The sequence below is a fragment of the Stegostoma tigrinum genome, chromosome 15 (genome assembly GCF_030684315.1).
Source record: "Stegostoma tigrinum isolate sSteTig4 chromosome 15, sSteTig4.hap1, whole genome shotgun sequence".
In the NCBI taxonomy this organism is placed as follows: domain Eukaryota; kingdom Metazoa; phylum Chordata; class Chondrichthyes; order Orectolobiformes; family Stegostomatidae; genus Stegostoma; species Stegostoma tigrinum.
In genome coordinates, this window is record NC_081368.1 from 10,925,208 (window position 1) to 10,949,796 (window position 24,589).

At 39.8% G+C, this 24,589-nt stretch overlaps 1 protein-coding gene across 2 annotated transcripts in view; it reads left to right on the top strand.

Annotated features, from left to right (window-relative positions):
• The window catches only part of zgc:66433 (uncharacterized protein LOC321250 homolog), a 176,765-nt gene extending 153,132 nt beyond the window's left edge, over nucleotides 1-23,633 (top strand). For both annotated transcript variants that reach the window (XM_048544803.2, XM_048544802.2), the window contains exons 7-12: nucleotides 1,637-1,837; nucleotides 4,109-4,217; nucleotides 8,628-10,175; nucleotides 11,480-11,661; nucleotides 14,641-14,767; nucleotides 17,979-23,633. In XM_048544803.2, coding sequence (XP_048400760.2) covers nucleotides 1,637-1,837; nucleotides 4,109-4,217; nucleotides 8,628-10,175; nucleotides 11,480-11,661; nucleotides 14,641-14,767; nucleotides 17,979-18,145 — 2,334 coding nt within the window. In that variant the 3' untranslated portion in view covers nucleotides 18,146-23,633. The remainder of the gene's footprint in view (nucleotides 1-1,636; nucleotides 1,838-4,108; nucleotides 4,218-8,627; nucleotides 10,176-11,479; nucleotides 11,662-14,640; nucleotides 14,768-17,978) is intronic.
• Nucleotides 23,634-24,589: the final 956 nt, after the last annotated feature.

Sequence of the window (24,589 nt, forward strand, 5' to 3'; positions counted from 1 at the left end):
TTTTAAAAAATGTTCAGTTTTCATTGTGAAATACTGTGCATGAATTAAGGTAAAGAGGCTAGCCATGCTTAGCACTACATGATTCTCCATCTAAATAATAGCTACCCTTCCCTCAGCATGAAACTTTGTCATGATTGAATGAGGTGCACCAATTGTAAAAACTTACATCAGTTCCCAAAACATCAGCTTTTGTGCTCTTAAGATGCTGCTTGGCCTGCTGTGTTCATCCAGCTCCACACTTTGTCATATCAGTTTGTAATTTTATCTTTTATTGACTAAGAGAAGTTTAAATATATCAAACTGATAAACCACATTTAGTATAGTTGGGATTGCACAAAGGATGTTGACTTCAGAAGCATTAAGACATTTACAGTCTGATGCAAATGGCTTCACACTTCTCAGGTCCATTGAATGACATTCAAAAAGAGATCCTCTCCCTGAGTCTAGTAAAGAAATTGGTTTTGCATTTTTGAGAACTGTACTAGTGTTGAAACTGTGTTGTAGCACATTTGCTGTTGTTCACTGCCATAAGTATTCTGAACTGGAAGGCATCTAGGCATTCTCCTGTTGCAGACTTCCTGCCCTTCTCAAAGTATCTGGATGATCGATATTGGAATTTACCTCCATCTATGGCATTAAGACTGTGAGTGGCTCACTGCTTCTGCTTCAGGACATCCATGAGGATTCCTCCTGTGCTGCTGTCTGCTTCAAATGTTCCCATTATCAATTAGGATGACCTGGAAGCTTTACCAAACAAGTTTATTGCCACTGCTGCCATGTGCCATTACGCTGAGGTTATGAACAGAGTTGAGTCTGACCTTATATTGGAGGACAAGACTTTTAGAAATTATTTATACCGTACACATAATTAGATAGTCTAGAGCATTCCAGGAATCCTGTCGATTTGGTCCCGATTCCAAGTACATCCCCACATCAGTAGGCAACAAGATATATCCCAATCATTAGCATTATGGGACTTACCCATTATTCTACATCAAAGAGTATCACCCCTTTTAAAGCAAAAGAATGTCATTTTCTTGATCTTCTTGAAGTTTGTGGGATCTTACTGCACATACACTGACAGCACACACTAGTTACATTGCATTGCATACCTACTTCATAACAGTACATCATTAGATGTAAAAGGCCTTGGGATCTAAGATCTTGAAAGGTGTCACACAAATGCCTCAAACAAACAGAGTCCACATGCCAACAAATCAGAGCCCTTTTTCTTATGCAGCATAATTGTTCTGTTTGAAATTTGGCATTCTTGCAATTCCATCCCAACAAGTGCACAGTGAAAAACTTTGACAGTACATCTCCTTTTTCCAGCAAGAATATAATTTTCTGCTATCATGTGACTACTTATTTATTTCAATTCATTTCCTGCTATGGAGAGGTCATATTCAATAACCATCACTCAATTAGCAACACCTAAGCAGATTCACTCTGGCTGTAAGGATGGAGAGAAGCGTTTCACTCGTGATGTTAGTGTGGGAGTGTATGACTGAGTTAAATTAAGGGAATCATGTGAAATGTGACCCATGACTATTGCAGCAAAAAAATCCCTGTCTGTACAACAAAATAATTTATTGTAATGGAAATCTAAACTGGCATCTACATTTTTCTCTTTCAGATATCCTCAAAGCCTTCTTCCAGACCTCTGAGCCCCCTCTCACCACTGGTTCTCATGACAACCATCTCTGACTCACTTCCTGTTGACTTCAGCTCCCCAGCTAACCCTTTTGCCTGCCTGGATAACTCTGCAGCAAAACACAAGATTGCCGTTAATCCTCGCAGACAGAAGTTCTTTGCCAAGCAGAAGAAGCCAACTATGGTAAAAATGCACTGTCCACTGACAACAAGAAAGACAATAACCAGAAACATATGAAGCAGGGACATTGTCAATAATTTCAACGCACAGTGAATCGGAATGCAAGTTGTGACTCTAAATAAATCTATAACCAACCTCATCAAAAATATTTGAAAAAGAAAAACAAATATACAGTAGCCTTTGTTCATTTTACCCAATTTTAGCAAAAAGGCAACTGCACCGATAAAAATATCAGAAATGCATTTGTTTTGTAATTAAACCAGACAACAACTTGTTCTTCATGGCATTCATGAGAATTAGGTGCAGGCACAGGTCAATCAGTCCCATAGACCTGCTCCTCCTTTCATGATTGATCTAACTTTGGCCTTTACACCACATTCCTGCCAACTCCCAATAAACGCTGTTAGTCAAGAATCAATTTTAAAAATATTCAATGAGACCACCTCTGCTATTCTCCAGGAAGAAGTTTTACAAAGATTCATGAGCCTCTAAGAGAAAACAAAAATCCTACACTTCCTTTTGCCAAAATCAGAAAACACACCTAATTTAAAATTATAATTGGAACTTATTCAAGCAAAATCATTTCTGGCATGTATTCCCAATGTATCATTTCCCATTACTCCATTTCCATGTTTTGCTTCTCCAGTAAGTTTCTGGTTATTTTCTTAGCTGAATTTGTTTGAAGTGATTGTCTACTCATCTAAATTTCACAATCTGCAGAATTAAAGCCAAGCACAAGTCACTCAGTGAAGAGAGCCACAGTTACATCCACACAGGCAGACTTAGGTTTTCTGTGTTTCATTCTGATGGCGAAAGGTATTATGCCACTATAAGAGATTCCAGGAACAGTAGGGGATTGAAAGAACACGTGGTTAGGTAGAACTGGGTCCTTGTGATGTACTGTACGTATGGAACCTGACACTCAATTTTCACATGGCATTGGAGGGGGGGAAAACCCTAGAAATAAACTTATTGGAGCAGGAAGAGGAAGTATTGTCTGTGCTAATCTCGTCAATGACTGGATCGGTAAGAGTAGGATGACAGTCTCCCACAGTATGGACAGTGGAAAAGATCTGTATAGTCAACCATGTCAAAGGCTGCAAACAGGATTTTCAACATTTGTCCATAGGATGTTGATGCCATTGGGAATGCCTGCATTATTGGCAGTTAAGAGTCAACCACATTGCTGTAGATCTGGAGTCGCATGTTTCTATTTTTTTAATTTCATTCAGGGATGTGGGATTGCTGGCTGGGCAGCATTTATTGTCCATCCCTAATTGCCCAGAGGGCAGTTAAGAGTCAACCATATTGCTGTGGGTCTGGATTCACTGGTAGACCAGATTGGGTAAGGATGGCCGGTCTCCTTCCTTAAAAGAAATTAGTGAGCCAGACGGGTTTTTCCAACAAGCAACAATGAATTCACAATCATTATTAGACCCTTAATTCCACTCCCACACAAGGGGAGACTTCTGATTTCAGGCCACTTCCACCATTTTTGCCAAAGTTTGGGCCTTTTCCTTATTAAAAACTGGGATTGTGAATACCCGCTTTCCAACTTGTCCTACTATCTTCCTCAAGTTATGAACATCAAACACTCCTCTCACCAGCATTGCAATAACAGCTATCATGCCCAAACATCCCTGTGAACAGTTGTGACCAGCTTGATGTTTTAGATCAACACTTGGCAGCTATGTTTTTCTATAGGAAAAGTTGCACAAGAAAAGAACAAGTAAATGCACAGGATTCAACATGAGTCACAGTCTTGTTTGGTCAACTGAAGCTCATTATTATAATTTTAAAATGAAATTATGCTCTTGACAGCTTCAGAATAGTGCATAACAGTACATGCAAATTTGAATCAACCCAGTCTAAATAAACATTGTGCTTTATGCAGTAGTGTAGATGTCAGTAGAAATTATAAATTGTTGTAAGCTGTGTTCGAACCAGAGTGAAGCCCAGCTGTTAGCAGTTTTCTGTGGGTTGTGTTTATATATAACACTAACAGGTACTTTTGTAGAACTAAATTGGTAAGATTTTCATGATGATAGAGGATTAAAGACTATCTCTATTTCCAAATTTCCAACTTACGCAGCTGGCATTCACTGTCATGAAGCAAATTATACAATATCTGTCTGGAAAGAACTCTGTCGTCACAGTAACACTCTTAAAGAAATATTACCTCAATGTTGTGAATTGCAAGAGAAAATATAGTTCACTATGATCTAAATTTTAAATGCAGAGAAATTAGCATGCATTGTGTTATTTTTCCTCCAGCGAGAAGATTCAAAACTTCCCAAATTTATTTTGATTGGGAGTAAAGATGAAGGGGATTCAATCATGTCCTCTGCCAGTGATTTGCCAGATGAAAATAAAGAAGAAATTGGTATGATCTCTTTTATTGCCATCAGCTTTAATTACCATATCTCTGAAGGAAAATACTGACTGGAACTGTGTTATTAAGATGCCACTGTTCAGTGCAAATCTTGACTAAACAAATTGTTTACAGCAGTTGGTAACATTCTTCACAGTCAGAGGTTATGGATTCATGCCTCAGTCTAAATCAAGAGAATCCAAGCGGGGTAAAAGAAAACAGTTTTACAAAATAACAGCGATATTTGGAAATGAATGTACTGGTCACACTGGAACTCCAGTTTGAGGGACACAAGTTGGTTTGGACCTGTATACACTATTCGCACATTTTACTGCTTTTGCACGTAAACTAAGACTATAGAGTAATGTTGTGTTTTTCAAATGGGAAGTGACCCAAAGGCTCTGGAAATCCTGTGTTACAATTCAAAGATGAGACGTGGAGATGTTATGGACAGCATTCTTCCCCAGTGCTATCCCTCTGTCAAGGACTGTGGAAGCTAGTGTTGTGCTGAGTTCTTGTCTGACAACAGATGCAGTTTTAATTTGTTCCTTGTGTATGAAGTATTCTGAGAGGTTTCTGAGGAATGGAATGATGTGCTGTGTAAATTTGGAACACTGCATACAGTTCTGGTCACCACATTACCAAAAGGATGTGGATGCTTTGGAGAAGGTGCAGAGGAGGTTCACCAGGATGTTGCCTGGTATGGAGGGTGCTAGCTATGAAGAGAGGTTGAATAGATTAGGATTATTTCCATTAGAAAGACAGAGGTTGAGGGGGGACCTGATTGAGGTCTACAAAATCATGAGGGGTATAGACAGGGTGGATAGCAAGAAGCTTTTTCCCAGAGTGGGGGACTCAGTTACTAGGGGTCACGATTTCAATGCGAAAGGAAAAGTTTAAGGGAGATATACGTGGAAAGTTCTTTACGGAGAGGGTGTTGGGTGCCTGAAACGCATTGCCAGAGGAAGTGGTAGAGGCGGGCACGATTGAGCCATTTGAGATGTATCTAGACAGATACATGAATGGGCAGGGAGCAGAGGGGTGCAGATCCTTGGAAAATAGGTGACAGGTTTAGATAAAGGATCTGGTTTGGCGCAGGCTTGGAGGCTGATGGGCCTGTTCCTGCACTGTAATTTTCTTTGTTCTTTGTTCTATGTTCTAAATATCAAACTTTTTCACTCATTCGTTTTATGAAACATTTCTGTGAGATGTTGGTGTGATTCAAGTCAAATCTTTACATTTATTACCTTTTACCACAAACCAATAACCATTGAGGAATGGGCAGCATGGTGGCTTAGTGGTTAGCACTGCGGTCTCATAGGGTCCTAGGTTCAATTCCACCCTTGGGTGACTGCCTGTGTCTGTGCAGGTTTCCTCTGGGTGTTTTTCTTTCCCCCCTCAATGCAAAGATGGGCAGGTTAGGTAGATTGACCATGTTAAATTGCCTGCAGTGTTCAAGGGATTATTGGTTAGATGAATTAGCCATGAGAAATGTAGTGATAGAATAGGGTGTTGGTCTATTCAGAATGTGTTTTGGAGGGTTAGAGTGGATTCCATGAATGGAATGGCCTGCTTCCACATTGTAGGGATTCTGTGACGCATTATTAATTTGAACAGTCAATGTTCATTTCTTGTTATCATGTATTTCTGACTTGAGTGACCAATTTCTAGGTGTAAACCTGTACTGTTGAATGCATTATCCCCTCCAGAAAATTAGTGTGAAGAAGAAAGTTATTAATATCATTTAGCTGAGATGCCAACTACACATTAAGCCATGAAAGACAAAAGGTTGCCATTTGGCTCATTATGCTTATACTTGCATTTTCAAGAGGTCGTGAATTTTTCAGAGAGTTATTTGCCTCCTGACTCACGAAGTTCTTTTCATCATTTTTAAGGCATCAGTCAGAAGTGTGATAGAATGATACTAGGTGTAGGTCTAGGCCCGAAACGTCGGCCTTCCTGCTCTTAGGATGCTGCTTGGCCTGCTGTGTTCATCCAGCTCTACACCTTGTTATCTTGGATTCTCTAGCATCTGCAGTTCCTACTATCAGTGTGATAGAATGCTCTGGTTGATTTGTCTGGTTGACTACAACCCCGACAGCACTCAAGAAGCTTGACACGACTGCTTTTTTAGCCCCGCATATACAGCCTTCAACATTCATTCCGTCCAAAATTGATATATAACAGTGTGCGCCAACTACAAGATGCTCTGCAGCATCTTCCAAACAGGTGCCTAGTAGGATAAAGGCAGCAGATATATGGCAACACTACACCCCTGCAAGTTCCTTCAAGTTGCACACCATCCTGCCTTGGACATACAGGAAGTTCTGCTATAACGCATGATTCATTAACTTGAATTGGCTGTAACGTGATTGATGAATAGCAGACACTGTTTGGATAATGCAAACTTTCGGTTGTACAGGTATAGCAATTTCCCTATAACACAATTTTCTACAACGCAATTTTCTGGAGCACAAGGCCACACAAGAGCACAACTATCACGTTATAGGAGAACTATCTGTACGTTGCTAATGCTTCAATGTCACTGAGTCAACATGCCAGAAATCCTCCGAAACAGCACAGTGGATGCTCCTCCAGCACATTGACTGCAGAGGGTCAAGAAGGGCCACAAAAGGGCCAACCAGAGAAGAGCAATAAGTGTTAGCTCAACCAGCAATGCTGACATCCCATGAACAAAGTAAAAGAGTTATCCAGTCAGATCTGCTCCTTTGTTCCTTTTCCTGTAATTTGTTTTTTCCAAATATACATCAAACTTCTCTTGAAAATTTTGCTATTAATTCTGCTGCTGGTAATTTTGCTTCCGTTATCCTTGCAGGCAGATTGTAAAAATTCACTGAATGAAAAGCTACTCCAATCTTTCCTCTCGTTCTTTTGCCAAACTTCTAAATTCCCTCTCCTCTGATTGCTAATGTTCCTGCCAATGGAGACAGTTTTCCCCCAAAACACTATCAAAATGCCTGTTCATTTTGAACACCTCTAACAAAACGACCTTCTCCTTAGAGCAGAGAAGCTCATCTCGATATCTTTCATCACTGCATTTAACTTATTTGAAGTAAATTGAATTGAATAATATTAAGTCTATTATTTGTACGCTTCCATTTGTGATTTTTATTTTAATCACTCATGGGATGTAGGTTTCACTGGCCAGATCATTTATTGCCTATTCCTAGTTGTCCTTGAGAAGGTGATTGTAAGGTGCCTTCTAGGAGTGCTGCAGTCCAATGGATATGGATAATAGATGGATAGACTCACAATGCCGTTAAGGAGGGAATTCCAGGCTTTTGATCCAGGAAAGGAGCAGAAGTATATTTCAGTGTTAGGATGATGAGTAGATTGGAAGGGAAGTTTTGCAGGTGGTGGTGTTCCCCTGTATTCGCCCATTTCTGATGAAGGGTCTAGGCCCGAAACATCAGCCTTCCTGCTCCTCTGATGCTGCTTGGCCAGCTGTGTTCATCCAGCTCCACACCTTGTTATCTCTATTTCCTGCCCTTGGTCTTCTAAATGGAAGTTGTCATGAGTTTGGAAGGTGCTGACAATAAATATTAGGTGAATTTCTGCAGTGCGTCTTGTAAGTAGTACACACTGCTAATACTGAGCGTTGCTGGTGGAGGGAGTGAATCCTTGCGGATGTGGTGTCAATCAAGCGGGCTTCTTTGTCCTGGATGGTGTCAAGTTTCTTGACTGCTGTTGGAGCTACACCCACCCAAGCAAGTGGGGAATATTCATTTACAACCTGAATTGTGCTTTGTAGCTGGTGGACAGGCATTGAGGAGTCAATAGGAAAGTTACTTGATAATAAAATGTGAGGCTGGATGAACACAGCAGGCCAAGCAGCATCTCAGGAACACAAAAGCTGACGTTTCAGGCCTAGACCCTTCATCAGAGAGCCCTTCATCAGAGGAAAGTTACTTGTTGCTATATTCTTAGCATGTTGCTTGTTTCTGTATCGGCTGTATTTATATAATGAGTCCAGTTGAATTTCTGGTCAATGGTAACCCCCAGGATGTTGATAGTAGGAGATTCAGTGATGGCAACACCGTTGAATGTTAGGGTGCTGTGGTTAGATTGTCTTTTGTTGGAAATAGTCATTGCCTGACATTTGCATGGCATGAATGATTTTAATAATATTAAAGGAAGGTATGTTTGGATGGACAGTGAGGGATCTATAATTGTTTGTGTAAGGGCTGTTCTAGTGCTTTAACGTATGTGATATAACTGAATTACAAAACCAGCAGCGAAAGTGAAAACAATGCACAATTGGCAAAAATAACTTCGGGGCAAATGTTTTTCGAAGACTGGCGGCAGGGATGTTTTCTATGTTTAAAAATTAAGTTTTTGAACATTAGTTGTCGTAAATTGAACTTAAATCATTTATGACCTCTTTCCCTTATTATGCAACAGATCTCTTGGCACAACACAATGACTTAGAACATGAAACAAATGGAGATGAGTTTGCGGAAACTGTTTCTAAGAGTTCCAAAATACTTGAGGTTCCTCGTAGTCACAGTCCAGAGCCTGAAGACACATCTGGAAATGCTGTAGATCAGAATGGAGCTGTATTGCATACAACTGCAAGTCAACAGACACTTGATCCAGAAGCACTCCTTCCCTCTGACGGTATACCTGGTTCTGAGAAGCATCCCAATATTCAAGGGTTGTTACCAGGACTGATGCTAATGCACGATGAAGATTTTAAATCAACTTTTGAGAAGCCTTGTACGGAGAAGGAAGAAAATGCTGTTTCTCCTCTTCCTGTGCTGCCAATGGCCATTACTGAATCAGAAGAATGTTCAGGGACAATCAATCCAGCCAAAGGTGAAGCTGCATTTGAGAATATGGAGGAGGATATGCAACCTTTCAATGCCGACACACCTCCATCAGAAGAAAGGGCCTCAGTTGAAATACATACAGAGGAAAGTGAAGTACAAAATGGTGTAAATGCAGTACAATCAGAACATGGCTCAACTTCTGAACAAACAAAAGCCGAGAGTCCTGTTGTACCTCCTGATGATGCTTTTCATTCATTCAAAGAGACAATTCAGGAAGAAAACATCCTGACAGATGAAATGAGAACGGGAGAGACGGTTATTACGAGCTTATTAAATAACAGGGCAGACCATCAACTGGCTTCCAGTAATGAATTGACAGGCAATATTGGTTTTATATCAAAAGTTCCACTTGAAGAATTATTGATTCAATCTGAACCTTCTACTGCACAGTTACTTCATGTTCAGGGACAGTCTGAACATTCAATACCTGACATGCCATTACAAAAAGATAACAGGCTTGTGAATCAAGGTTCAGTCAAATTCTCAATTGCTTCTGCCTGGCAGAGGTCCCTACTGGAGGCCAAAAGAAAGCACGAAGGTTTGAATACAGATTGTAGTCCTCTGATGCCACCGAAACCTGAGCTTTGTGAGGAGATTGTTAACGAAGTGTCATCAAATCAAGGTACAGGAAGTCCCCTGAAATACCAACAGTTCATTAATCAGCCATTGAAGATGAAATTTACTGGAACTAGACCAGCTTCTGCTGAGAAGCCATGTCTCCAAAACATTACAAAACCACAAGCGAAAAGTGAATTAGATGCCAAAGAAAACCCATTTGGCGTCAAACTTAGGAGAACCTCACCTCTTCACAAATATTCAACTGAAAGTAACTCCGAACATCTTATAATTGACAGCCAGCGAGCAGCGGGAGTACAGATCTCCGTGGCTGAGGGCATCGTTACTAAAGGCAACAGGCAGGCAGAGACTGCCACTGTAAATGCAACTCAGAAAGGCAATGACAACTTATTCCTGGAGAGTCACAGGAATAGATACGCGCAGGGAAAAGCTGATTCAGTGGATGTCACAGCAGAGTTAGTGACACAGGAAAAAGACAATGCTGGTCAAGACAAGAGTGAAAGAAAGGATCGTCAAACCCAACTCGACTTTGGTAAAACTTCAGGTACAGAACATTGACTTGTCTTGATCAATTGTTTGGCTTAGTGTTTCAGTGGTTGGAGGAGAGTGCACTGATGGTGTTCCGGATAATAACTATGAACTGCTTCACTGTTCTTATTGCTAAATAAGCAACACTGTGTTATACATATTCCTGATATTGCTTATTACATTCCCTCTGTTTGTGGTCTGAAAGAAACAAGAAACACCACCAAGCAAGCATTGGTTAACTATCAACATATCATTTTCCTTTCTGTCTCTTCCCAATATTCCCTTCATTACATGTATAGTAATCATCTCACCTACTCTAGAAGTAATGACTTCCACATCCTCAACACTGCATGGGTAAAGACATTTCTCCTGAATTTCCTTTTAGATTTATTCATGACTACTTTATATTTAAAACACTTTGTTTTGATGTCCCCAACAATGGAAACATCTCTACATTGACCCAACTAATCACCTTCATCATTTTAAAGATCATCCACAGGGGAGGTGATGGCCTGAAGTTATAATTGCTGGACACAGTAATCCAGAGACCCAGGAAATGTTCTTGAGACCCAGGCTCAAATGGTGGAATTTGAATCTAGTATCTTGGATTAAGAATCTAACGATGACCACATAGCCATTGCCAGTTGTTGAGGGGAAAACACATCTGCTTTAAGAAAGGAAATCTGCTGTTCTTAGCTGATCAGGCTTACATGTGACTCAGACCTAGTGCCACATGACTGATGCTTAACTGCCTCCTGGACTATGAGGGATGGGCAATAAATGTTAATCCGTCCAGTAATATCCACATCCTGTGAATGAATTTTACAAAAAGTCACCTTCTGTTTTCTCAAAGAATTCTTGAAGTGGAAATTAATTCTGAACAAAGTTATCAAGTGCATGCACAAAGCCATTGAAACTAACTATCTTTATTTGTGTAAAGGGTGAAGTGACGCAACACCAGGTTATAGTCCAGCAGGTTTACTTGAAAGCACAAGCTTTTGTAGTGTTGCTCCTTGTCAGTTGAAGCCTGTTCACTTTGCTTCACCTGACGAAGGGGCGGCACTCCAAAAGCTTGTGGTTTCAAATAAGCCTGTTGGACTATAACCTGGTGTCCCGCCACTTCTGACTTCGTCCACCCCAGTCCAACACCGGCACCTCCACATCATTTCATTTGTGTGTCATTGGTAACAGCTGAGAAGACTTTGCCAATGGCCCTCTAAAAGCAAAGTGTGCAATGTCTTGATTGAATGTCTGCAGATATACGAACAATTTTTTTTCCCCTGTGGAAAAGATATTTGATTGCACAAATCTGTTATGTAGAGCGGAAACCACAACTTGTCAAATGTGCTGCAACAGAAAGTGCAAGCTCTGGAGCCAGCTCCTCAGAGCCTGTGTGGGTCTCCATGGCAAGACAGAAACAGAAAGGCTTTCAATACTCAGGGATACAGGACAGACCTCAGCCTTTGGAGGACAGATTCTCAGTATCGGCTGATATGAAAAAGGTAACATTATTTTTATTCAGTTACTAATATGTTAGGTTTGTATGGTCATTTATGTTTAAGAAAAGGCTTGTGTTTGTAGCGTGATTGTCTTTCTTAATAGTGAATCAGAAATCCATTAATTCCATCCATTTTTAAAGACAAGCAGTCTCTTCAGAGAAGAATCGTAGAGCTTCTACAGTGTGGAAGCAGGCCATTTGGCCCAAATTGATCCTACGAAGAGCATCTCACACAGACCCACCCCCGTACCCTATATATCCCATGGCGAATCACTGGCACTACGGGCAATTTAGCATGGCCAATCCACCTGACCTGCACCTCTTTGGACTGTGGGAGGAAACCGGAGCACCCGGGGTAAACCCATGCAGACACAGAATGTGCAAACTCCATACACACAGTCACCTGAGAGTGGGGTTGAACCCAGGTTCCTGACACTATGAGGCAGCAGTGCTAAGCCACCATGCCACCCTAAGAGGGTGGAGTTCATCGCCAAGTGTGAAAAAGAATTCTTCATTTCTTTTTCTTTGGGGTGCACTGTTAGCGAGCATGTAGAATAACTGACAATTTTGTAAACAACATCAGCTCCTTACCCAAGCATTTTGTTTCCATTATCTAATGATAAATTCAGGTCAGAGATTAGTGCAGGAGACAACCTTGAAGTGATTCGTTCAACATCAGAGGTCAATTGAAGAAACACTTGTTTGTGCAGTGAGTTGCAACAAGCTGGGTTACACTTTGTAGTAAACAGATTCAATTATACTTGAAAAGGAAATTGGACATATCTTTGAAAAGTAGATGTTCACAGAGCTGTGTGGAAAGAGTAGGGGAGTGGAGCTATGACATAGCCCTTTCCAAGAACCAGCACATGCACCATCGACTAAGTGGCTTCTTCTAATGATGTAGTGTTCTATGATTTGAGGACATTCAGAGTAGTTCAAGGGGCATGATATATACTTTCAACAATCAGACGGAGCTAGCGATACAGAAAAGCTTGGACAATAGTGTGGGTACATGCTTTGATAAATGGGGGAGATGAATGCTGTGCCAATTGAGCAGGAATTGGGGCCACTGAGTAAGAATATCAATTATAGCACAGAGCTGCGTCATAAGAGATTCTGAACAGTATAGGTAAACTATCTTTCATATATATAAAAATAAATATAGCCTCTTTATATATGGTAGATTAATAATGGAATAAAAGTAGTCCAGTGACCCTTCTTCTGAGCTGTTCTGGACTCACATTGTTAACTCCATTTCTATTTCCATAGATGACTTGCTGGATTTCTGCAGAAATTTCTGTTTTTAACTTGTTTCAGCATTCACAAATCTTTGTTTTAATCTATTCATTTAATCCTGTAACTAAATGAAAGGATTTGACATTGAAAGACTGAAATACTAAATGGAAAAATTGAAACTTACTGTGGTGGAAATTTTACTGAAGGAGAGATAGAAGCAACTTAATGTGAAATTTAGCAATAAGGCTTGGGTCCCGCTTCTTTGATTGCATAATTAACTTACTTGTCACCAAATCGTGTTGTTTCTGTTTGATTCAACCCGTGGGAAAACTGAGTTGAGATTCATGACATGATTGGCAGAACAGCTGGATGCAATGCATTGGTGTATTTACAAAATGCTGTGGAATTTTATGTATGATGTCAACTATGATTTTTACAATTTGGAAACAGCTCATTTAAGCAGGAGGTCCTGATGTTTATATTGTACTCAATTCTCATCCCACTGAACAGCTTTGGGCCCTTCCCTAAGGAAAGATATATTGGCATTGGGAGCTAACCAAAGAAGGCTCATGAGGCTGATAGCAGGTATAAAGGGACAATCTTGTGAAGAGACATTGAGTAGTTTGGGCCTGTGCTCACTAGAATACAGAAAAGTGAGAGGCAACCTTATTGAAATATGCTGAGTAAACAACGACGCGGCTCCTTCCAGCATTCGGGTGTGACAAAGCTTCTCCCAGCGATCGGAGGTGACAGAGGCATTGTCAGCAGCAACAAGAATGCGTTTCCTCAAAGCAATCAATAAGAGACTCATAGGCTGACCTAGACTCCAGGCCGTGGGTAGGCCCTGCTTTGGTGGCTGAGCGTTGCAAGCACTTCTGTGGAGATAAGACTTTAGACTTTAAGATTAGACATTTTCTTATGTTCTGGGTCATTTCTGTTTTTGTTTATTCTGCTTTTGTAACCAAGGTGGCGCCAGAGAATGTGAAGTTTGTAAATTTTTCCCTGTACTCATACAGTTCTATATTTGAGTACACATGACAACAAAATTTAATTGTCATGCTAATTCTCAGATTCTTGGAGGACTTGACAGCGTATGTGTGAAAAGGTTGTTTCCCCTTGTAGGAGAGTCTAGAATGAGAGGGTATAATCACATTTAAGACAGAGATGAGGAAGAATTTCTTCTCTCTGTGGGTTGTGAGTCTGTGGAATTCTTTACCCCAGAGGGCTGCTGAGGCTGGGTCTTTAAGTATATTCAGAGCTGAGGTAGATTTTTATCTAGTAAGTGAATCAGGGATAATGGGGAAAAGGCAGGAAAGTGGAGTTGCAGATTATTAGATCAGGCATGATCACATTGAATAGAGGAGCAGACTCGATGGGCTGAATGGCTTACTTCTACTTCTCTGTCTTACAGTCTTTTTTTTGTCACCCATCAGCGCATCCTTCTATTTTTATGCCTCCTGCATGGTTGTCCAGATTCCACTTAATTGCATAAGTGCTGCCCAACTTAAAACCTCTCAGTGATAACAAGTTCCACATCTTCACCACTCACTAAATAATGTGGTTTCTCCTGAATGCCCAATTTAGCTGTATTAAAACGGTGAACCAGGCTATTTGACTGCACCATTGGGGATTGATTTCTATGGAAACGTAACCAGAATATTGACTACAAATGCTCACTGGCAGTCAGTAAGCAAAATAATGTGACTAAAATAAAGGGCCATAAATTTTCCTTTCTTCTCTCTTTTAGGAAGCAACAAAGCCCCTGTGGGGAAAAGATGGAAATAAGAACTCCTTATCCAGCTTTCAGAGCAAGGAATTAAAAACCAATGTGAAGGAAGAGGATCAATCCAACACAAAAACTCTCCTTGGACATGGTAAAAAAAAACACAAAATCAAGTGATACCATCGTAATGAAGGAGATATTGACCTGTTCTCCAGTATCTTAGGACAGATGGATTCCCACCTCCCTTCCCCTAAATATTAATATATTTATGCATGAATGCTTCATTAAAAGAAATATCGCACCCCAGGTGGATGCCAGTCAGTTCTAAGGACATGGCACAGCTCAGATTCTGGTTTAGTTTACACAAAGAGAAGTAAATGATAAAAATGAGCGGGATTGAGCCAATGGTTATTCTGAACATTTGATTGCAAATCAGGTGTTCCAGGAAACTTGCTATTTAGACAAGATAGACAGAATGGAAAAATGGAGGGGAAACCTGCATGAAAGAGGATGGGAATAAAGATGTTAAAAAGAAAGGATCTGAGCTGAGAGAATTAAGATGTAGAGACAGATCTTTTTATAGACTGAGCTGTCTGAATCACAGTAACAGCATGATAGGTATGGCTTATGTTTCCTGTGGCACATCAATGGTAACAGCTTCTCAACCTGAAAATGATAATGTACACCTAATCTGATAGCCCATCCATTCTAAACCTACAGGCGGCGCGGTGACTCAGTGGTTAGTACTGTTGTCTTACAGCAGCAGGGACCCAGGTTTGATTCCACCCTCCGGTGACTGTCTGTGTGGAGTTTGCAATTTCTCCCCATGTCTGCGTGGGTTTCCTCCAGGTGCTCCAGTTTTGTCCCAGCCTCCAAAGATACGTAGGCTGGGTGTATTGGCCATGCTAAATTGCCTAAAGTCTTCAAGGATGTGTAGATTAGTTGAGTTATGAGGGGGGTAGGTCTGGCTGGGATGTTTTGTGGGTCACTGTGGACTTGTTGGGCTGAAGGGCCTGTTTCTGCCCCACAGGGATTCTATAAAACCATGCTAATATGTCACCTGTGGCACGAAAAAGCTCTTATTCTTTGATGTGACACCTTGTCAAATGCTTTTTGGGAATCCAATATATCACATCTAAAGATCCCCTTTATCCTCAAAGAACTCAGGTAAAACAGTCAAATATAATTTCCCTTTCATAAAACTATGTTGACTGTGCCTGATGGCTTTGACATTTTCTAAGTGCCTTGCAATAACCTCTTTAATAATAGAGCCTAGCTCTCCATGACTGGCCTATAGTTTCTTGCTTTCTATCTTCTTCAATTTTTGCTTAGTTAAGTTATACTCATCATTTTGCAACTTAATGGGACCTTCCTAGAATCTAGGGAGTTTTGCAAAATTGGAATAAATGCAATTAATATCTTAACAATTAACAATTTTAAAATTGTGGAATGAAACCCATCGTGTTCTGGGATGTTATAAGCCTTCACTGTAATAATTGTCTCAGTAACTTTTCATTGGTGCTTATATTTGTTTTAACTATCATCCTTGCTTTCACGTCTAGATTTGCAAATATTTCTGTGATGCCATTTGCGGCTTCAACTGTAAAGTCAATCACAAAATATCTGCATCTGCCATTTCCTTATATTACCAATGCTGCAAATTCACTCTCTAAGGGACCATTCCTCATGTTAGATACATTTTCTTTTTTTAAAATACCTGTAGAAATTCTAACTAACTATTTTACATTTCTAGCTAGCTTTCTGTTATTCCCCACTTTCTATCTCCCAATTTTCAGACATTACTAACTATATATTCTATACTTATATTATATTCTGCCCAATCGTTTGACCTGCCAATAATCTTCACAGAGTATTGCTGTTTTCTTTTCAATTTAATACTACCTTTGACTTCCTTAGTTCCATATGAGGCTTCCCCATTTAGAATCTTTATTTCTCACGGGGATATATCTTTGCTGAGTCAGAAGAAATATATCCTGAAATGTCTGTTACTGCAATTCTATGCCTTAACTTAACTTTCCTGTTCACTTTAGCCAGTTCTATTTCCATTCTCTTGTAATTGACTTTATTTAAGTTTAAAACACTAGTCTTTGACACACAATTCCCTCCCCCAAACTGAATGTGAAAATCAACCATGATATGATCACTGCAACCTAGGATTCCTTTACTAGGATCATTAATTAATCCCATTTTATTACATTTCAGCATGTCTTGAATAACCAACTCTATCTAGCTCTAGAATATGCTGCTCTGAGAATTATCCCAAAAGCATTCTATCAATTGATCATCCGGATTACCTTTGCCAATCTAATTCTTATAGTATATTTGGATTAAAATCACCCATGATTATTACTTTACCTTTCTCATGAGATTGAATGATAGCACAAAAGTAGACCCTTCAGTCCAACTAGTCCATGCCGACTATAATATCAAACTAAATTGGTACCACCTGCCTACACTTGGCCTATTTCCCTCCAAACATTTCTTATTCATTTACTTATCCAATTGCCTTTTAAATCTTTTTCCTCTCACCTTAAAAATAAGTCCCATAGTCTTGAAATCCTCAGCTCTAGGAACAACACACTGGTTGTCCACTTTATCTATACCCGTCACTATTCTATAAACCTCTATAAGGTCATCCCTCAACCTCCAATGCTCCAGTGAAAACAAATCCCAGCCTATCCAGCCTCTCCTTATAACCCAAACCCTCCATTATGGATCTCATCATTCCTTCCTGTGTACATAATCATATAATACAGTTCCTTTTAGAGAACAAACAAACTACTCCCACAGGTGACTTCTTACTTTTCTATTTCTTATTTCTCCTCAAACTGATACTACATCTTGATCTTTAGAATAAAATTAATATATCTCTTGTCTTTATTTACCAATTTCATCCTTAATTAAGAGTGCTACCTCATCACTTTTTCTTCGCTTCCTGTCCTTCATAGCTCCTGCACCACAACAGTGCCTGCGTTTCAAAACATGTCCTGAGGTTTGAAAAAGGCTCAATGTTAAAGCAAGCCTTATCTTTCCTTATGGGGCTGGATTTGAGCTTATTTTCAACTCTTTTGCAACTTGGACTCTAAAAGTTCTTTTTTTAAACGTTGTAAACTTTCAATAGAAATCTTTCACTAAAAGTAACTTTGGAGGTGAAAACAACTTTGCATGTTCAGCCACTGACCTTGAAACCAATAGGCTGATACCCTTTTAATGTAAACAGTTTACTGAATAAAGACAAACGCCAGATAATTTCCATGCAGTCTGATAAAAGCTTGTGTCTACATTGGTACAATGACTTTTTTGATATTGTGACATTGATCTGTCTTTGCCATTTTCTTTAGGTTCACAATTACAGCCAAAAGCACAAGCCTGTGGAATGGGCTTAAGAGAGAAACGGCCAACGCCCAATGTGAAGATTGCTCCTCTGGTTACTGTACAGCCTCCATGGCTGGCCATTGCCAAGAAGAAAGCAAAGGCATGGAGTGACATGCCTCAGGCTGTCCAGTAGCACTTCAGCTCCAAAACAAAACAACAAGAGGAGATTGCTCTTTATAACATTCCCGAGACCCCAACTGTGATTGTCTTCAACAATGATACTGAGACTGCTGTGGTACGCGCCATGGCATTGTGTAGCAATTTGTCCTGAAAAGTGGTGCAATTGTGGAAGTATCTTATGGGCTGCTTGTTAAACTGCATGTCCAATATTCAGTTCAACTGACTTCAATAGAACTAAATATTTGATTGTGTGTACAACTAGTACCAGTTTTGCATCCACTCCCAAATTAAGTTCCACCCTGAAAGAGCATTCCATTGGTGTACATCTACCACTGTTCAGATATGTGTATTAAACTGCTTTAAATAGGTTAATGTTCGAGTGAAAGGACCCAAAAAATGACACGCTCAGCTAATGTCAGTAAACGTAGAGTCCAAGCTAATAAAGCTGGTAGCTCTGTTTGTTCATTTTGATTTCTAAACTGCTCCTTTACTCCCCAAATTATCTTGTAACTATCTCTCTCAGTGACCACTTACATCGTTGATTTGAATGGGTGGGTATCACCATTGATGTGTTTTGCAATGGCAGGCTTCAGGAGTGAACTGTAAGCTCAGCATAAATGCCTGCAGTTCCAAGCCCAACTGTCCTGCTGGGTACTTCAACAATTTGGAACAAGATGCAATCTATTAACAGATGAGGAAGCTGACTACAGGCTCAATGATTTGGATTTATTCATCTGCTCCTGTGACTTGGGTTCAAATCAAGGCCAAATTGACATGAAGAATGTTTCCTCTGTCTCCCGTAAAATGCTCTTAAACAATGTAAGTTAGACTGAATTGTTTTGTTTCTCGGCATGGGATAAAGTAAGGACTTACCCCTTTTCAAAGCATATGGGCATCATTGGAAAGGCCAGCTTTTATTGACCATGACATGCTGGTAATGAGCTATCGTCTTAAGCTATTGAAGTCTATACAGTATATGTACTGCTCACAGTGCTTTTTTTCCCTCTTTGGAGCAGTTTGGTACAACTGAGTAGCTTGTTATTCTACTTCAGAGGGCAGTTAAATGTCAACCGCAGACAAAAACAGACGTGGCTGGAAAAACTCATTAGGTCTGGCAGCATCTGTGAAGAGAAATCAAAGCTAGTGTTCCAGGTCTGGTGATCTTTCCTCAGAACGCCTTCCTGAGTTCTGAAGAAGGGTCACCAGACCCGAAACATTAACTCTGATTTTCACAGATGATGCCATACCGGCTGAACTTTTCCAGAAACTTCTGTTTTTATTTCTGATTTACAGCATCCGCTGTTCTTTTGGTTTTCATTTAAATATCAACCATGTTGCTATAGGTATGGAGTTATGCGTAGGGCTTGATAAGTAGGGCAGATTGAAGAACTTTTGTGAACCAGATTGTTTAGCGTTTAGAGTTTCACGGATCATTAGTAATGAGATTAACATTTTATTCTAGTTTTATTACTTATTTTTAAATTCGTCAAGCAGCTGCTGTGGGATTTAAATTCATATCTCCAAAAGGATAGTCCAACCTTTCAATTACATAACTTAGTAAAAAACAGCTTTTCCAATATAACTCCAAAAGTTAGACATTGAGAAAGGTATTTGTAGGGAATGAGAGAACAATTACACAATCTTTAAATATTTGAATTAGGTTTAGAAAGTGTGCAAACTAATGGCATAGAAAGATGCCAATCAACCCATTGTATCGGTACCATCTGTTCACCAGAACAATTTAAAAACCATCCAAGTGCCTGATACTTTACTAATAGCCTTGTGTCTTTCTCTGCTTCAAACGTTTATCTAATTTTCCCTTAAAATGACCAATGGTCACTGGTTCAATTATTTCCTGATTCATTCCATGTTCTAACAAGCATTTGGATTAAAACATGATTCTTCACCCCTTATTTACCCGTTCTATAACAGTTTAAAACTGATTATCAATGCACTGCTGAAACCTCATCCAGTAGAAAACCTCTTTCTCTATTCACTATCTCAAAAAGCTTTGTAATATTTGGAGAGCCCAGAGGTTCAATGTTTTGAAAGCACATTGAATTTAAATTCAACAAAGTCACTGACAGGCAGCTTTTAGCAGGGAACTTGACTTAGGCCCTTGATTCACATTCACATTGCCATTTTATAGCTAATGTACATCCAAAATTGTTTCATGCTGAGACTCAACTCAGCAATTAAGTTAGCAAAAAATGGGTCATACGCGACTTTGGGGTGCCCAAGATGTAAAGTGCTTCAGTCCCAGCACCTTCACCCTTTTCCTTGTTAAACATATATCAAAAAGAAACTAAAAATTGATAAACTGCAGGAATTATGACCTCAAACATGTTCTGATAAAGGTGCAACTGAAGTTTGAAACATTTCCATTTGTCTTGCTGAATGTTTTAAGAGTTGGTAACAAAGGAAATTATGACTATTGCTACATTCTGTACCATGAGCTGCATTTAACTCTGCAGTTGTGAATCTTCTTAATGCAGTCAATCTATCGTTTACTTTAAAGAATTTATTATCAGACCTATACAAAGACTTAACAATTCTGTTTTTGCATTGTAAAATTGAGTGTTACATTGTGTTAGAATTGTGACATTTCTGTCTGTTCTTTTAACAATGTCTTTTTTTTTGTCTGCTTTCAAGAAGAAGTTTGATATAGTTCCCAGAGCTAAATAGATCAAAGGATGTGGAGAGAATGCAGGAACAGGGTACTGAGTTGGATGATCAGCCATTTCTCATTGAATGGTGGAGCCAGATTGCTAAACAGCCGACTTTTGAACCAATTTTTGATGTTTCTATGTATTGGGAATGTATAGGAGTTATCTTTTATGCAGAGGGTCAGGAATATTAAGAACAGTCATTTGCTCAGCGTGCTCTGCCTTTCTGTTAGAGCATGGCCATGACCATCTCAACCTATTGACCTGCTTTTGCTCTATGCCCATTGATAATTCTACCCAGCAAACATTCATCAGGCTTATTTTTGAGAGTTCCTACTGGCCCCAGTATCCACAGTTATTTTTGTGGGTCTTACTTGGGATGACAAGAGCTGGTGCTGGATGGGGTAGAACTCCAGATTTTAACTGACCTTTGTGTGCTACAGTCCTTCCTGGTTTCTTTTCTGAAAAGCTTACGTTCCTTATGTTCCCTTTTCCCTCGTTGTAGTGAAGAACGAGGTGTGTTAGAATTTGCATTGTGCTGAAACAGTACTGGAAACAGAATCCACATTAGCGTTGGAGATGGAAATGAATAGTTTTTTGGAAAGAAAAGATTTGAAGGCGGGATGAGGAAATGACAGGTCTCAGCAATGAAATGGATAGCTCCAAGTGCTGACAAAAGGCAAAATAGACAAAGGACCTCACTCATTGTTATTAAGTTCTAAGGTTTGATTAAAGCAAAGAAAACCTTTTTACTTCTACGTCACCAAACTGGTTTTTAAAAAATCATTCATGGGATATGGGTATTCGCAGTAAGGCTGGAATTTATTGTCATTCTTGGTTGGTTTGAGAATGTGCTGGTGAACTATCTTCTTAAACCACTGCAGGCTATGTCATGAAGATAGTCAACAATAACATTAAGTAGGAAGTCCTAGGATTTCGACCTAGTGACAGTGAAGTAGCCATGTATATTTCCACGTCGGGTTGATAAGTAAATTTTGGGATAACTTGCAGATGGTATTGTCCCTACTGTCTTTTTGTTTTAGGAGGTAAAGGCCATGGGTTTGGAATTATTATGAAAAATCTTAGAAATCACAGAATTTCCAACACACGTGTCTTTCCTTGATCCCTGGTCTTCTATCCAAATGCTTTCAGTTAGCTCTGTGGCTCCACCCACAAGATTAAGCAATCAAGCAAGTATACAAGGATCAGTTATCAGACTAACATTAACAAACTCAGACAAATTACCATTAAACACTACACTTCCAAGGAAGTATTGGCAAGTTGGATAGTTCGTCTTATAGCTGGTACCCATTGTCACCAGTATGTGTCTGGGTTGAAGGAAGTGTACATTTGTGCTATCAATCAGATTGCTTGCATTAACCTGGATTGTGTAGAGATTCTTGAATGGTGTTGGAGCTGTACTCATCCTGGCATCAAAATACATTTCAAAGTACTGTTAGTTTTATAAATGTATAATAATAATAATACAAAAGTTTTACAAATTTACTTATTTTAAGGTTGAACAAGTTACCCATTATATCCTAAAAAACATGGAAGGATGAGATCTTGAATTATGCAAGATCTTGAAGGGAGTAGATGGAGTGAACACCCAGAAGATGCTTCAGCTTGCGAGGGAGACTAAAATAGGGGTCATAGGTAAAAGGTTTCTCTTTTAAGAGAGAGGTGAAGAGAAATTCTTTCCTCTCACAGGATTGTTAAAGTGTAGAATTCTCTTACCTGGAAAGTAATGGAGGTTCAGTCCTTAAACTTATTCAAGGCTGAGTTCAATTTTCTACAGACGAGGGCACCAGGGGTTACGGGGAGTGGGGCAAAGTGAAAAGCAGAGCTGAGACCACAATCAGGCCAGCCATGATCATATTAAATGGCACAGTAGGCTCGAAGGGCCAAGTGGCCTGCTCTTGTTCCTGGCCTCTATAAAATCTGACTGAAAATTGAAGCAACCTGTTTCAACAAGATAGGCCATTGACCTGAAGTATGAACTAATTTCTTTTTTGCACAGATGTTGCCTTATCAGCTGAGTCTTTTGAGTATTTTCAGTTTATATATAGTAAATCCGCAGCACGATGTCCACACTAAACTGAGGTGAGATGCTTCTTAACCTCTGTCCTCGTTCTTAACAATGTAGTCCTTCCAAAAAGTGGCAGAATGTGGGTGGCATGATGGTTCAATGGTTAGCAATGGTGTCTCATAGCATCAGGGACCTGAGTTTGATTCTAGCCTTAGGTGTTTGTGTTGAGTTTGCACATTCTCGTCATATCAATGTGGGTTTCCTCTCACAGTCCAATGGCATGCAGGTTAGGGTGGATAGACCATGCTAAATTGCCCCTAGTGTTCAGGGATGTGCAGGCTCAGTGGATTAGCCATGAGTTACAGGCATGGAATGGGTCTGGATGGTATGCTCTTCTGAGAGTCAATGTGGACTCGATGGGCCAAATGGCCTGCTTCCACACTGTAGGGATTCTATGAACTTTGAGATTTGGGAATTTACCCGGCATTTCTCACACACTTGTTTTCATTTTAATGAGACGTGCCTCCCCTGATGTCTAAATCGTTTAGATTTAGGAGTTCCAAATGATCGACAGCACTTCAAAGCTGGTGTTGCTTGCTATCTCTAAGAATGTTTACTGTGTCCATTATTAATGATCAATAAATCAAAGATCAAAATGAGAGTGGGGAAGATGTGTTGTTGCCTTATGAAGTGGGATATAAACATTTCAGCTCATAGACCAATCCTGCTATTTATTTATTCTATGTACTTATTGTATTATGTTGAAACTCTGTTTTCAAGTCATATTCAATAAAGCCTTTTTCACATATAGGCTCACGGCTTTCCAATTGCTTTCCTGGAAGTGTATTTCTAGTTAAGTTGTGATCCGCATGGTTACACAAATTCTGTAGGAAAACCAGGTCCTCTGCTCTCTCAGTGCACAATCTTAAACTGCAGAATAAACTGATCCCTGAATCCTTGATGTGTGTCTGAGGAATTATATTTCGCAGTAGCATGGAAGGTAACCACGTAAATAAAGTCTGCTACCAAGGCTGAAGGGGTGTTATATTTGGTCTTAGAGACTCTGGGCTAGGAATGAGGATGGGCTTTACCCCACATTACAGAAAGCACATGGGAGAGAGTGGCCATTTTTCAATTCAAAAGCCCAACATGGCTTGCATTCAACTTTGGATTTCCCAATCAGAGCACCCTGAATTGGATATTCACTTATTCCTTGCTAATTGATGCTTTTCCTGAACCTCACAGGAATTTTCTCCTCAATTTCAACACTCCAACTCTTCAATTGCCCCTCCCCATTACATCCGGCCATAATTCACCTGCTCCCTAACCCCTCTCTGGTAGATTTGGTACCCATCACCTTGGTTAAAACTCAGCATCCTAAGGCTGAGATAACAAAATGTAGAGCCGGATGAACACAGCAGGCCAAGCAGCATCAGAGGAGCAGTAAAGCTGATGTTTCAGGTCTGGACACTTCTTCAGAAAATTCTTTTTCTAAAGAAAATTCTAGACCCAAAACGTCAGCTTTGCTGCTCCTCTGATGCTGCTTGACCTGCAGTGTTCATTCAGCTTTACACCTTGTTATCTCCAGCATCAGTAGTTCCGACTATCTCTGCATCCTAAGATTGCTTTTTTCTTCTGTGGTTCTACCGATATCTACTTATGATGAACATTGATTCTGTGGGCCAGAGAGCACTGAACTACTAAAAGAGAACTGCAGAAATTGAGTTGGAAGATACTTCACACACACAGCGATCAGCATTTG